Source organism: Charadrius vociferus, unplaced genomic scaffold (genome assembly GCF_000708025.1).
Source record: "Charadrius vociferus isolate BGI_N301 unplaced genomic scaffold, ASM70802v2 scaffold1151, whole genome shotgun sequence".
NCBI lineage: Eukaryota > Metazoa > Chordata > Aves > Charadriiformes > Charadriidae > Charadrius > Charadrius vociferus.
In genome coordinates this window covers 1,023,980-1,039,610 of record NW_009647006.1, presented here as the reverse complement: position 1 = coordinate 1,039,610, position 15,631 = coordinate 1,023,980, and the positions used below count along the sequence as shown (strand labels likewise).

Genomic DNA, 15,631 nt, shown 5'->3' with positions numbered 1-15,631 from the left:
ATTCGAGTGTCTGTATTCCACCCGAAGCGCTGCCGGCGATGGGAGGGGAAGCTGCTGTCCATCAGTGGTGGTACGTGGCCTTGGGACAGCTGTACAAATGCTGTAGTTGTATCTGTGTTGTTTTAACATTCCCTAGTCAAAGAGCAAAATTGTTTCTCATTTACCCAGGAACACTCTCTACTTTTGCATTATTTAGTTGCTATGATTAAATGAATTCTTTATTATTGACAGAAAAATCCTGTGCGTTTTTCCTTTCCCTATGAGAATAAAGTTGGTATGTTTGTTTTTTATTTTTATTTTCCAATATCTACCCAAGTCTCACTTCTAAAATAAAGGCTAAATCGGCCACATTCCAACACAGCATCTGTTTCCCATATAATATACATCTTTGATACCCCTAATGTACGGGATCCTAGATGAAGAAAGCTAGTTAGGAGGTTCCACTCCATTAGTTTGTTGGTTTGTTGTGTGTTTGGTTTTTTTTAAAGCCTGCAATTAAAAAAAAAAAAAAAACCAGTGGATTTTTTCTTACTATTAGGGCATGCTTTCAGAGCCTGTGAAAAAATAACTGCTGCTGTTGATGACTTTATGCAATCAGTGCATAGCTGCATTAGGGTGGAAAAACTAAATGGATTTTTTAATATCTGTTCATTTGTCACACTTGTATAAGTGATCAGCAGTACATCTAATTGTGGCCAAAGTGTAATGAATTCTGCGCAAATGCGGTGCTACCAGTTACATCTGTGGGTCCCATGAAGTCTTTGCAGAAGTCTAGAGCAATTCTGTCCTTCTGTTACAAGCAAATATTTTCTTTTTTAACTGAAATTAATGCTACGGGAACTTGTTTTTTTGCCCTCTGTGTTTTTCCATTGAAAAGACTTCCTTAGACTATAAACTTCCTCTAAAAAAAAAAATAATAATCTATTTGGTTCAGACTCAAGAATTGAACCCAAGTTCAAATTACACAAATGAACCAGATGAAAACAGATTTGGGTACAATTGTCTTAAGTTGGGTTGGTACACCAACCATTTCTGGCAGAATAACACAAGTGTCATCAAAGATACAGCTCTAAAAAGTCTGAGGTGGTTTTGGTCTTCAGTTTTGAGAGATGATCACAGCAGTTTGTGTAAGGAGATAGCTATCAATAACCCTTTTCCTTGATGGTGTATGTTGTGTGCGCCTTCTTAATTCTTTCAAGCAACTACAAAATACTGGTTGAGGCTGTTGACCTCTTTAGTCATAATCCTCTGCAGATAAAAATCAGTTCAGCTTTAATTATTTTGTGCCAATGAATAATGTGAGTATTCCTTGGCATCGGTTTGTGATACCAAATTACATCCCACTCTGGCTGCATCTATAGAAAATCATGAGGCTTTCTCTCTTAATGCACCGAAATAATAATTCTCCCTTCCTTTTTTTAATGTCACAACTATTGTCCTGACAGTACTGCCGTTGCAGCAGGAGGGCTGGCCTGAGCTGATGGGTGAATGACCCCCACAGGCCAGCACTAGTCCAAGGTCCTCTGCAGTGTCTTTGAGTGGTGTGCCGTAGGCAGTGCTGTCTTATAAGCCTTGTATTTATCATGGCATGGAAAAATGCAAAAAATATTCTAAATAATACACTGTGTACACTCCCCTGTATATGTGGGCAAAGTAAAACTTGCTTTTGGGTCTGTGGAAGTGAAATAATGACAGCACTGATCAGTGTATCTGACTGCATCCGTGGAGCTCCTGCTTTTATTTCTTAGCTGGTGTTGCCAGGTGAGAGGGACTGTGCCACAAAGTCTACTCTGCAACACGGAGCAGGGCTATCGAGGACAAGGGACATCCTGGCAAGGGTTGTGAGAAACACTGAAACCCAGCGGTTAAACCAAGTGCTGGAATCCATGTGGATGATAATATTTAGCTTGGCATTGCACAGCCATGTGTATGGGGAGATGACGGATGCTAGCTGAGCGCGCAGGCTGGAGCCATGACCATCAAGCAGCCTGCAGGCTTTGCTGCTTCAACCCCTCCCAAGTTTTCCCACCGCTTGGCCTTATTTCTAGGGAGGGTCAGTTTTGCTTTCTTACTTGTGCACGCTTGTTTATAAATGCCTAATATCCAATTAAATAATGACATGTTTTAGAAGCATGTAGATATTACAGATAATCCAGGAGGGATCACTTTTTAGCACAGATTAAATATCTCTGCAGCAAAACTAATTACTTTTCCAGAATTTCCAAAATATCTTATGGGGCCTCTTACTTGTGTGAGTGGAAAATAGTCAGAAAATGTCTTCCTGTTGACTTTTATTTTAATGGAAATAAACAGCGCTCTCATTACTCTGAAGAAATCTAAATACGATGCTTATGTTTCAAGCAACATTAAACCTTCGTTATGTGGACCGTAGAGGATATGATGAGATATAATTAAGAGAGTTTGCTCTGCGCATGTAGTACCTGCCTGGCTGCGATTCCTGGGTAAGAGGAGATTCTGCCACTCAGGAATCTGTGCTCGCAGCTCGACAGCATTCAGCCAGGGGAGCCAGCAGTGGCCGGGCTGCCAAACAGCTAATCACAGTGGTAATAAATATTTATGAACGCTGCATTTGAGCCAAGCTGTGTGCTTGACTCGAGTCTCACTGCGGGTCACCAGGGAAAGCTCTGTCACATTTCTCTCCCCTGCAATGACTTGGGGTTAAACTTTGTCATCTCACAGCTTGGAGATGTCCCCTGGCTACTCTGGCAGGTTCTAGGGAAGACAGCATTTTCAGGCAGGATGAAACTAGTCCCGAAGTCAATGTGGACTTTAAGGTTGGTGAACCAACCACCTTAAACGAAGCATTTGCTTTAGCATGGTAGGTGCATGACAGGTTGCTGGGTGGCTCGTTGGTGTTCACACCCGTAGAGGAAGCCCAGTATTTCACAGATGGCAGTTCAGTACACCGGGCCCAGGTGCAAGCTGCTCTATTCACTTCAACAGGACTTCACTAAGTTCAACAGTAGCCTGACCCAGTGACAGTGCTTTTATTCTTTTTTTAACTGGATCTTCAATCATTTTTCTCTCTGTTTACCCTTCCAATCAATGAGTTAAGCCATAATCCTCTGAGGCGGCTGACCTTTGGGAGAAACGTGCTCACGTATCTGCTAATGGCAAATAATGGGCAAAATGATTATTAGTTTGCATAAACGTTCATAAATGGCTGTTTCTCTGACATTTCTCTTTATAGATGTGCTTAAATAAGATCTGGTTGTAACTGTGTTTTGAATGATGGAATGAATTATGTCTATTATCATTAATGTGGCACTTCATAGTCTCTGGGTAGAGGAAGGTAAAGTCTCTCAGAGCAATACTGACATTCCCCGTGGAAATTACTGCCCAGGACGCTGCACAGCACACAGAGTTGTAGAAAAACTGTAAATCATCCTGTTTCAACTGAGCCCTCTTAGAAACACTGAATAAGAGTTTTCATGGGGATACTTTCTTTCAGACTGCAAAGAAAGAAATGCCGGGCAAGTTGATATAGATTGGAGATGCAGGAAATTTATCATCTGTTTTTATAACTGTTCTACTGTCATGTTGCTATACTAGCAGTTTTATGAAGAGCTGACTGCTCTATGTTATAGAGTATTCATAAATGATGATTAATTAATCCATTTTGGTGGCCTACTCTGAGCAAACAAATCTCAGAGTTAATTTAATTCTCCACTCTTGGTTTCAGAGGAAAAAAAAAAATACAGCATTTTCAGTTCACTAGAGGATATAATATTCTCAAATCAGCCACTTTCCAATTAATTTTGAATGGCGAACACAGCAAGGAAATTTTGTTCTTGTCCATTTACTTCTATTAAGGATTCATTTTCAATAATCAGAGAATTCTGAGTCAGCTCATTTTTACCTTAAAGGCTTGCTCCTGACACTTTAATAAATTATTGTATGGTGTGCGCTTGAAGGTAACAGATTCTTTTTCTCTTTACCCAATAACCCTCTTGTTGACACACAGTCATTTATTACTATTTCTGCCATCACCTAACATGCTGGGAAGTAATTCTGATAAAGTACCAAAACACATGGTGTTGGAGTATCAGCTTTTATAAAGAACGAAAATGTCATGAAAGAAAGAACGGAGATGTGTTATCCTTGAAATATTTTCTTCATGCTTTGAGTTTCAAGCTAATTAGTTTCTAAATATGCTGCTGAAGGCTTGAGTTTCCATGGGATAATATTTTCCCATACCAGCTCTTTGCAGCTGGGGTAGCCATGTGGGATGAAGGAGAAAAGAATGATTTACAAAGGGGAAAAAAGATTCAAAAGCCTGAGCAAGGCTGGAGTGGATTTAATCATACACCTGGAGTTGGAAGATAAAAGTGGCTTCAACTTTTATGTTTGTATTATAATATTTCTATCATGTTATCAGTGCTTACAGGACTTCTGGTTGCAAAAGGAAGTATCTTCAGGGGAAGGGGCGATTGTGCTGTCAATACAGGCACTTTTGTAGCGTGCTGTCTTTCAAAACAAATGTATATTGGTTGTATTGAACCTTAGTACGTGCTGTGGCAGGAAGAAAACAAGTGTGTTTCTGATGTCCAACGTGTGTGGGGTGTAAGTATTTTTCTGAATAAAGAAGAGATACTACCCTCTTCCTCAGTCAAAGGCTAACGACTGTGTCCTACAGTGATGCTGCCTGCCCAGGCAGCTCTGGCTGGGATGCCCCTGGGATGGCAACCCCGTGGGCCTCTCTACAGGGACGAGTGTCTGGCCACTCTCTTGTTCTTTGCCGTAACGTTCACTTACATGTGGTAAAATGGTTCTTTTATGTTCTCGTGGCAGGTTAATGGGCCCCTGTACAAAGAAAAATAAGGTCCAACTCTTTTTCATTTGATTTGGTATGTTTGTGACCATTAAGACAAATTCTGACATAGCTGGTTAATAACAAAGCTCCCTTTTAATCTGGTAGAATGGTCATACCCCTCTTCCCGTGTTGGAGAGGGACAAGCCTGTCCCTATAGGCAGCAGCCTGCTAATTATGGCTCAACAAGTATTGACATTTTTGTAGCGGGGAGGTTGCTTGCTTTTTTTCCCATTCCTGAAATATGCTGAGATGCTCTGTTCACAGGGCCCTTAGCAGAACTGCATTATGAATTACTTTTGGATTGCAGCGTATTTCCTACGATGCCCAAGGTTATTTTTTATTCTTTCTACAGCTATGCTCAGAGAAACAAAGCAAATAAAAAGAAAAATATTATTAACGCTCAAGATGTTTCATAATAACACTCCCAAATCTCTTGTGGAAGGTATAAATTAACCCCTCTCTGCATTTACTTTTCATATTCTGAAGCAATAACGTGGGATTCTCATCTGTTTCTGTGATGAGTGAGAGCAGGATACGAGAACAAAATGTTCCAAGTATGGCACGTGTGGGACATGCAGAATCTAGATCTAACAGACTGGAAACAAACAATAACCCTTTAGTCACGGTGAGAGTTTAAAAATGTAAATGCATTTAAGTGGCCTTCAAAATTAAGTGTGTCCCATGACACCTACAAAGAATTTGCCTCTCTGCAACGTGTGAGCATGCATTGTTCAAAGTTAGAAGAATAATGTACCCTATTATGGACTGTCTGTAGCTCCTCCTGAGTTGAGTTCAAAGTTACCTTTCAATCAGAAGTCTGATTTCACTCTCAACAACCAAATTCCCAGAAAAGCAGCTAATCTTCCTGAAATTCATATGCCACATTTCATCTCAAGCTAAAGCTTCTTAGGGATGTTTGATTGAAGTAGGAAGAGGAGTTTAAAGAAGTGTTTAACTTTTCCCCTTTTCTGCCACTTTTCTTTTTTTTTTTAAACTTCAAGAATGGCTTGATGTGTCAGTTGCAAATATGTCTTATTTTGTTGGTTTTGAGGACAAAACCCATTTTGTGCAGGGCATGCATGTATCTCTAGATACTACGTGGTGATGCAGGTATAAATCTAGAGTGAAGAAATTTTTTTAGAGAGAGATATAGAAGTAAACTGCAGGAATGGCCTGTGCAAGTTCTTTATGGTGGAACTACGAAAAGGAGACAGTGGGAGATGGAATTAAAACACCCTGTGAGAAGAAGGGGAAAGGAAGAGTTAGCCCAGCCAAGTTCATGTGTGTAACAAGGAGAAGGAAGGATAGGAAAAGAGAAGCATCTAATGAATTAAGACACTGGATATAAGTAACAATCTGATCCTTGCTAGAGATCTTCAATTTAACCACCTCTCTAGGGATATCTGACTTTTTCCATTCAGGCTGTGGACAATCTTAATTCACTGTGACCAGAATGGAAGGTGGGAATATCTTGAGGTGGTGGTGGTCTCATAATAGCTTTCATTTTCTGCAGGCTTTTCTGCTGTTTGATTGTGGCCAGAGATTGTGTCATACTTTTCAAGGAACTTTGCCCTTGCGTACACAGCAAGGTCTACAACTAATTTTGTTTCAGTGTTAACACTGTCACAGAAGGGGTTGGTGGCTGCGGACCCAAAATGGGGCTAGAGGGGAGCAGAAAATGGGAAGGGTACTGCAGGAAAGGGGGTGGAGGTATTAAGGATTACCCATTAGCTTTTCAAGGTGAGCAGATAATGAGAAAAACATACACCAGACTGGCAAGTAAATCCAATTAATTGACTACTCAACTAAACAAGTGGGTCTGGCTGGTTCTTCTCCAAGCCTGATGCACTTATTTTTGCTTTAGTGTTCAGCTGAGGTGCCTTTTGTGCTGTCGCTTGCTGGCTTAATAAAAAGCTGTCTGGTTTAAAGAGATTTTTTTTAGGAGAAATTACTCTCTTGTTTGTAGGGGCGATAATATTTAGGGCTGTATTTATTAGCTTATCTTGGCTGTTAAACGTTTATGACTGTTCTTTATTGTCTGTGAAGCAGGGGAGTAAAGGAGATGAGCTAGAAAACAGATACGGGAAGACCTTGCGGATGCTGAAGATGTGATATATAGAACAATTTGTAAAAGCATGCTTTAAATATGTCAGAGCGTTTCTCAGGAGACTGAACGAAGGGCAATGGTCAGAGAACAGGGACTGAACCCACTTAGTTTTGAGCCTGACATTTGGATGTGGAAAATCCTCCTTAAAATTAACCTCCAACAGAGTTCCCTAACTTTTCTTATGGAAAAAACTGCTTTTTGTTGCTGAAAGTATTTCAGTTTGGGAACTGTATTTTATGAATGTGGTGTTTTTTCCAATTATAAATTTTCATGGTTTACATTTTGAAGCAAAGCACGGAATTTACTCTGTTCATCCCATTTGCTCCCTCTGCCTCATGCTCCATGTTCATGATAGCGGATGATGTGAGCGTGCCGTAGAAAATACGTTGCTCTGATTGGCACATTGCAGCTTTCATACTGAACTTCTCTTTCAAAAGTAAGATGGTACCTTAATGCAGGTTGGTTTTAATGGCAGTTAACTTGTCTTTTTCTACTGAGTATGTTAAAGACAGAAGTGCGTGTAAAGTTGGTTAATGTTTGAGTGGAAGGTATTAAAAAAAAAATACAGGCGGCAAAGAAAAGGAATATGGCACAGCACTGGTGAAGTGAACAAAGAGGAAGGGGGTTTTTACGAATATATTCTGGGAATGGATAAAGTTATTCTAAAGGGCAATTAAGCTAAGTAAATAATGAGAAGTAGAATAAAAATGTTGAAAATGACTGAAACATTTAACTCCTTGAAATGCCATAGATGTTTTTATAGTTATGTAACCCAATGAAGAAAACATTATAGGAAATAATCTTTGAAAGCACCTCAAAGCACTGCAAAAAGGTTATAAAGAATTGGCAAGGTCTAGGAAGAGAGAAGAGGAAATGATGCTGTTTGAAATCGTTTAAGAAGTAAATAAATTTTAAAAAGTCTTAAGTTGACTGTTTTTTTCTGTTGAAGCAGTGGAATGTTGTACACCTGCAGAAAACCTAAATATTTTTTCACAAGGGATGGGGTTGCTAGAATGCTGGTCAGAGCCAGAGAATCTTCTATCCCATTTACATAGCTGGGTAGTGTTATGTTCAGATTAAGAATGTGGCGTTCTTCCTGGCTGATGCTTTTTCATATTAAATTCCTGGCTTTGAAGATCTGTCTTGAGTAGCAACATACTTTCTCGAGTAGTAATGTACTCTCTTATTTTAAGATCTAACTACAATTAATACAGAAATACGTGCTGTCGCAGCACAGTGGCAAGAATCTTACTCTTGAAGAAAAGTTTTATTTTACTATCAAAATTAGATTAGGCACAAAAGCAGTTTTACAAAACTCTTACATTTTTGAATGAAGTTTTAGATGTATGTCTGTTCGGGTTTTTATTTTCCTCTTCCCTTGCTTAATTCTACTGATTGTGGTGGTTTTGCTGCTTTTTCACCACTGACATGGAAGTTCTGATGCTATGACTTTTAAGAGTTCTGTCCTAATTAGGATGTAGTGAATAACTGATTTTTGATATTGTTTGCCAAACCACAAAGTAAATAACATCCCTGATAATAACACAGCACTGATTGACTAGCTAGCTTTGGTCTAGCAAGGGGAAAAAAAAATATTTGTTGAATGTGTCATTGCTTTTCTTGTATAAAATAGTAAAGGAAACTCCAACAGCCACAGTAATGTCTCATTTTCCGTCCCAGATTGTATGTGTATTTCTTATTTGTAAATACATCTGAAGCTCCTTGTTATTGTTCTAAGCCTCCAAATGAATGAAACCCTTCAGAGAGGAGTTGGATTGGTACCTTTTGAAAGAGTTGCTCTTATTTAGGTTTATTTCAAACCTATGCTGTTCACTGAGACTTTTTCCACTAACTTTAATGAGCTTTGCTTTGAAGTGTTTATGCAAAGAATAACCCCAAACTCTAGACTTGAGCAGCCTTCTGCATTAGCTGGATCCTGGCAAGCTCTGGCTGGGATTCTTGTAACCCTCATTAAAACTCAAAGGAAAGTTGGTTTGATTTCTGTCTGTCTTGGTGGAATTTATCCCTCCTCTGCATACTACTAAATCATCTCTGCCAGACATGACTCATCTTTAAGACTCATAAATTAGAAAGTGAAAATATCTCTGAGCCACAGAGTTTTCAGTAGAAGCCATTTAAAAAAAAAAAAAATCCATTGGAAGATCCCCTTGACAATCTCTGCAAACTCTTTATCCTAATGTGATGTCACTTGGGCATTTGCTAATTTAACCATCTATGTGGTATTGCTTCATAGAAATGCAAACATTTTTGGTGTATGAACTTAATACTTATTTGTAATATATTTGCTGAAGTTGCTAACTCCAACCTGAGTAATGGATAGGGTTTCTGTAAACCGCTTGCTTGTCAAGGCTCAGGAGGGGATAAAAGAGAATTTGCCAGTGCCTTCACTGGTGGCATGTTCTGAAGTTAGGAAAGGCTAGCAGATACTCAGTTCTTGCCTTTTTCAAGTTTTAGTTGCAGGTTCCTTACCTAATTCAAATACTTCATTATCTCCCACCTGCTCCCCGCCGATGCCCCTTTGGGAATTTCTCACACATGAAGTACATGGAATATATACTCACAGAAGAAACAGTGTTGCAGTCAATATACTGCTATGTCAAGGATACTGCTCACCGTTATCATTAAGAGTTGCAGTCCAACGCTAAATTAGTTGTAAATAAGTTCTTCCTATCTGATACATTATTCCTATTTAGTAAATTTGCTTCCCCACATTTAATTGTTCCTGAAATGTGCTTCAGTAATCAAACTAATTGAAAAAAATGTTTAATCCAAACTTGATTATTTAAATTGTGTTCCTACTTGCACTTGTTTGAGGAGATGGGATAAAAGATTATAAATGGATGTTATAACAGTGTGAGGAAACAGGAACTGCTCCGTGCTATCTTTTTCAACCCATCTTCACTGTTGAAATCCTTTTAAAAACACAACTATAAATCAACTCACTGCTTGGTGCCTGGAAACCCTGGTCTACATCATCCAGGCCAGGCATTTTCTAAAATGTGAAACAGTCTGAAGACGACTGTCTTGAAGTCCACGTGTGGGGGGAAACCTGTAATAATTCTATTTACCATAGAGTAAAGGATGGCTTTTCACTTGTGGAAGCCTTGCCTCAGAATGACTGTGGACATAAACTGAACTGTTCTCAGCTGTATTCTTGGCCTCCCTAACCAGTGAATATGTATGGTACTGGGTGGTGTAAAGGGGCAACTGTTGGACTAGTAAGATGAGGCAAGGACGCTGGTGAATCAATCAAGGAAGCTGGTGCTGCATGGTGAAGGGGAAAGAGGAGCCAAACTGGGCAGCACTTTGCGCTTTTTTTAGCTGATGTTGTTAGTCTACTTCATAATAAGTAATAGATTCACCTACAGGTCTCTTCAACCAGGCAAACTGAAAGTGAGAGAAATTTTTTGGGTTTAGTGCTCCAACAGCTTCAGTCATTTCCACGCGGCGGTAGGAGATGCCTTACAGCAGCAATGCTGTGTGGGTGGGGGGTATGAGACGTGGAGTGTGCTGCTCCCCTGTATCCACTCTTGGAGTAAGCAAGTATTGTTGCCCAACTATTAAGATCATCTACAGAAACATACCAATGTAAAAAATGGCAAAAGAGACAAAAAAAAAAATCCACAGGAATGATAGACAGGCAATGACCAGAAACTCAGAAGTCACTTCTAACTTCTAGCCTACTTTATGATCAAGATGACACCTCATAAAATAACAAAATGATCGTCTGCTGTAGTTGTAGAAAGGGCTCTGTGAAACAAGATATTCCTTTTTTGCTTGTTTTTTTTGTTGTTCTTGCCCCTGTGCTTTTTGAACTGGGCAGGGGTAGTAAATAACACTGCGCACCCCAAGGCAGATAACTAGCTGTATAAGGAGATTTCTAACTCAATCTTGGACTCTGGAATATGGTCTTTTATGGTAATAACACACATAATTTATATGTAACTTCAGTTGTCATGGTAGCCTGGCAGCGCTGTGAGAGTGCGCGTGCATACTTTCTCTTTCCGCAAGCAGAAATAGTTTTATAGCATCTTCCCCCTCCAGAAGAGGTTCCCCTTTCCTCTTGCTGTATGCACATAACTTACATGAATGCTGGTGCCAAGTGCGCACACCCGCTTGAGACCCCAGCCCGGTGAGCAGGAGACTTGTGCAACCACATGGAAGTAGGAGCTACTCTGTTTCTGCAAATGTCCTGTACACCAGGAAAGGGTCTGGCTGGTGTTTTTAAAGAGTAAATGAAAAATGTTTTTTAAAAAAGTCAATAATACAAAACCAAACAATGGTACGGGCAACCCCTTTCCTGCAAAACTTGAAGTAGAATAACTGCAACAATGTGTAAAGCAGTGTACATGCTAGGGGGGATGATGCATTCTGGTTAGGGTTTATTTAGTGGATATGGTTTCTGTCCATGGGCTATGTTAGGCAACTCATTCAATATGACTCAACAACAGCAACAAAATTTTAAATTAGGGTTTTGGAAAAGCCTTTACGTTCCAGACAGTTGTTCTTGTCCATAATCCATTTGGAGAGCACGTGTTGGTTTACACTGTATTGCTCGTGGTAAAGCCCTGAACTGCACAGGTTGATATCCATATACTAAAGCAGCTTATTAATGAGTGGAGGTGTGTGGACAGCTTCTAGGATATAAGGTGGGAAGTCTCTCGTTGCTATTCTAGTAAGCACTGCTGCCAGACTGGAGAACGCATCGCATTCAAAGCATTTTTTTTTTTATTCGACTGAATTTGTGATTGGCCAGTGGAATAGGCACTCTATTGATCCTTTTCAGAAGATACCATAGATTTTAGATACTAATCTGTAAATTTTTTCAAATTAACCACCAAAAATTTCTCTTATACTGAATAAAAGAAAGGTCTTCCCATTTTTTCATTTGTGTGCTGTCCAAGCTTGGTATTTAAAAAAATAAAAATGGTGTATGAATATAGATGATTTTGTTTCCTACTCACATCAGTTTCCTTCTGAGATAAGGCTAGATTTTTGCTTTTACTGTTGTCAGTCAGTGCATATTTCATAGGGTAGTGTACCAACCTGACTTGAATGATGGTGGGGTTTTGCAGAATATCTTACTTCAGCTCACACATGATTAAATTATATTTCTTCCTGTCTGAATAAGCACTTACATTGGAACAGATTCGTACTTAACTCAGAGTTGGGGTAGTGCATGTCAGTATTTCACTTGTGTCGCTTAAGTCAGTAAAATATCAGTTTTGATGAGGTAAAGATAGAAAATCATAAAAGTGGGAGGGGGGAATCAAACATTAACAGTATAGTAATGCTGTTCTTTTCAAATACCACCCAATAATACATATTGCACTCTCAAGCTATTGGAACATAGCTTGGTCAAAACAATTGACTTCATGTACTGAAGAAAATCAAAGAAAATCTTTTTTTCCCCTCTCTTTTCTTTGGAAGACTATCTTCTAGCTCTGTCATGAACATCACAGGTGCACGATTAGGCCAGGTTGGATGGGGCTTTGAGCAACCTGATCTAGTGGAACGTGTCCCTGCCCATGGCAAAGGGGTTGGAGCTAGATGATCTTTAAGGTCCCTTCCAACCCAAACCATTCTATGATTAAATCTAGAGTATTTTGCCCGCCATTACATATTGCCTTGCTAGCAAATGTCCTGTTTCTGCTGCATTGCTCCTGAAACCTAAAAGGCAGATGGTAGAACTGCTTCTCTCGATATTCTTTTTGTCATGCCCCGTGGGGCACCAAGAGTGCCCATCTATGCTGCAGGACCTATCTAGGGAGGGATTTGTCCCTTTCCTGGGGAAAGTGATTTGACCTGGCTGGGGAAAACCTCCTGTGGGGCTGGCATGAGCGGCTGGGGGTGTTAGGGCCCCCAGAAGGAAGATACTCCAGCATCTCCGAGTTTGGTCCTGCTTGGGAGCTTCCTGGAGAGCCCAGGCTAATGAATTCTGGAGAGTGTAAAAAATGGTGGCATAGGCTTATCTGATTTCATTCAGAGTTCAAGAATAGCCTTTAAAATAATTTGTAGCCTAATTGAAGAGCTGCCCTTCCCCATACCCTCACTCTGTCTTTTGAAAGAACATTTGGACACATTTGTTTAAAAGATCCAAAGGCTGAAATTTCTAATACGCAACTGTGAGCCTGTACCTTCTTGCTCATTTATTGTCAGTAACAAAGAAAAAACTGAAATTAGGGAAGAGGTGAGTTGTAGGGGAGGAAGTCAGGGTGGCCTGAGCATGCTCACAGGCTTGGACGTGGTGACTGACTGAGAAACAGTCAATCTCTCTAATTCTAAGCATCTCTCACAGAGTAAGAATATATTCTGCTATAGACTGCTGCACTACCTAAATCTGAGGAAATCTTCAGATAAGTGAAAGGTGCAGAGGTATTGATCGAAGTATGGTAAAGCTAAGGATAAATTCCAGCAGCATCCCAGGCCAGTGATGAGCAAGTTACACTTAAGGAAACTGGGAAGAAAAGCCAGCCTGAGAGAACTGCAGGTAAGGGAGAGACGGGATAAAGAACAGGGATATTTCTTATTCGCAAATTAGGTGTCACATGTATGGTACAAAAAAATTCCTAGTAGAAATGTCCCATTTCTTTAAGCCCACTGAATCTGACTCAGATGCCAACTTAGCTCCTCAGCCAAAATTTTCCACCTAATTTATATAATACCGAAATCTGTATTTAGGTGTCTAAATAAGTGACCTGGATTTGAGAGTTAGCTCCACCTGAAGTTTCTGTAACTCTGCAGAGAAGTCAGTGAGTACTGCAATATAAAACCCCTGAAAATTAGGCCACCTGGCAAGACACAAGACATTTATCTTACGAGTAGGATAGGTTGCTTGGGTGGAACAGGAAGGGAGGACAATGGCACACAAAAATAATTGATAAATGAATTTTTTTTGTTGTTCTTGTCCTTCCTCCTTCCACCTCTGGGCTGCTGTCTTAAATGGCATCAGACTTGTTCTGTGACTTCAAAATATAGCATTTGCAGTCAGGTAGCTTTGCTTCTTGATCCCTGGCCAGCCAAATCTCGCCTATGTACCCACCTACATTGTGTTGTCGTAGGTGTGTGTGCATGTGTATATTAGCACTGTGCAGTTCAGACTGCTTTATTAGATAAGAGAAAAAATTGCATGGTAGCTCTGCAAATCACCCTTAAAGTCTGTGGCACTTTTGATTAAACCATACCTATGTGTGTATTTATACATATGTAGGTTGTTTATATGTGCGCACACACACATATATAGAGAGAGTTTACGGTTCATGTAATGTTGACAGAGAAAAAGAAATGCAGCACTGAACAAAGTAGAAATGTTCATTAGAAGGCTGTGTACTGCTTGGGGTATTTTTTTTTAGCTACACAAAACCTATTTTTAAGAGCCAGTGGTGGGGGAAAGATACCAGGCCTGAGCCCTGGGGTTTCCATCGAGCTGTATCAGGAGTGCCTGAGGAGCCGAGCTTAAGGAAAAGCAGGATAAGATCACAGTTTTCTCTACCCTCACTGGCTTCTTTCAGTGTCAGACAAGTCAGCACACTATTCTCTCAGAGGGACACTGCTTCAGGTTGGGAAACAGTATGAAGCTGTAATTAATGCATTTCGCAGTAACTTGTTGCATAGAGTTGTAGTTAGAAATTAGCAGAAGACATTTTGCTCCTTTCCTCTTAAACTGCTTCTTACCTCTGAGCAAGTGGTCTTGATTTTTATTTCCCAAACAAGATCAAAGAGAACTGATCTCCATCCCTTCCTCCCTCTGTCCCTCCCTATTCCTCATTAATCAGTGTGTCCAAGAAATAGCAAAAGGAGGTACCTACGGGATTTAGGAGAATGGTGAGGAAGAGTTCACCTCCTCGGATGCTTTTGTCCAGCTCCTGAGGACCCCCAGGGTATTCCTTGTAAAAAATAGTGTGAGTGAAAAGGCCACAGGTCTGTCGAGGGAGCACCTGAGAACAAAACAGCGCCGTTGTGATATTAACTTCTTTCTGCAAAGTTACCCTGGCACAGCCACCCGAATCCCTCCAGCAGCTCAAAGAAACAAACCAGCAACCCTTTCTGCCTCTCCGCTCTAGCCTGTTTATGGGCTCCTTTCTGCCTTCTGTACTCTGGTGGTAAGCGAGAGCAGTCCGGCAGATGTGGGAGATTTCCAGACGCCAGCTCTGAAAAGCTGTGACACACATGGGCTGAGCTTTCCTGCAGACCGTTTTATTCAGCTCAGACACTCATAATAAGTGTTTGTTTCCTGCCGTTTGGAAGAAAACAAAAAGCCAAACCTCTCTTCCCTTAGCAAGGTTAGTTTATTAGCAGATAAATACTGCTTCCTGGCCATCTTTGCTATCTCAGGCAATTAATCTTACTGTTCGTGAGACACTGAATTTGTATTCAAGGCTGTGGACCACAAAAGACCTCTTGTTTTATACTTGTTTTATACTTTTCCCCAGTCCCACACTGAGCCCCTCGTTGCTGTTTGTGAAGTGTGTCCGGGACTGGTGGGATGCTCACGTGAGACCAGCCTGAGGTCAGCTCCCTGTCCCCTTGTAAATCAAGAGGCTGTGTGTCAGAAACCAGCCAGCTCGCAGGCGTGGGAAAACAAGCTCATCTCAGAGAACTAGATAGTTTAGTTACATTTTTAGCTAGGTAGTCTGGTAGAGACAGCAACTCTCAGAGCATATGGGTAT

General features: G+C 40.4%; 1 protein-coding gene across 1 annotated transcript in view; it reads right to left on the bottom strand.

Moving 5' to 3' along the window:
* Positions 1-15,631, bottom strand: part of NDST4 (N-deacetylase/N-sulfotransferase (heparan glucosaminyl) 4) — an 81,316-nt gene that overhangs the window by 21,956 nt on the left and 43,729 nt on the right. The window contains exon 5 of the mRNA XM_009895419.1: positions 14,771-14,899. Coding sequence (XP_009893721.1) covers positions 14,771-14,899 — 129 coding nt within the window. The remainder of the gene's footprint in view (positions 1-14,770; positions 14,900-15,631) is intronic.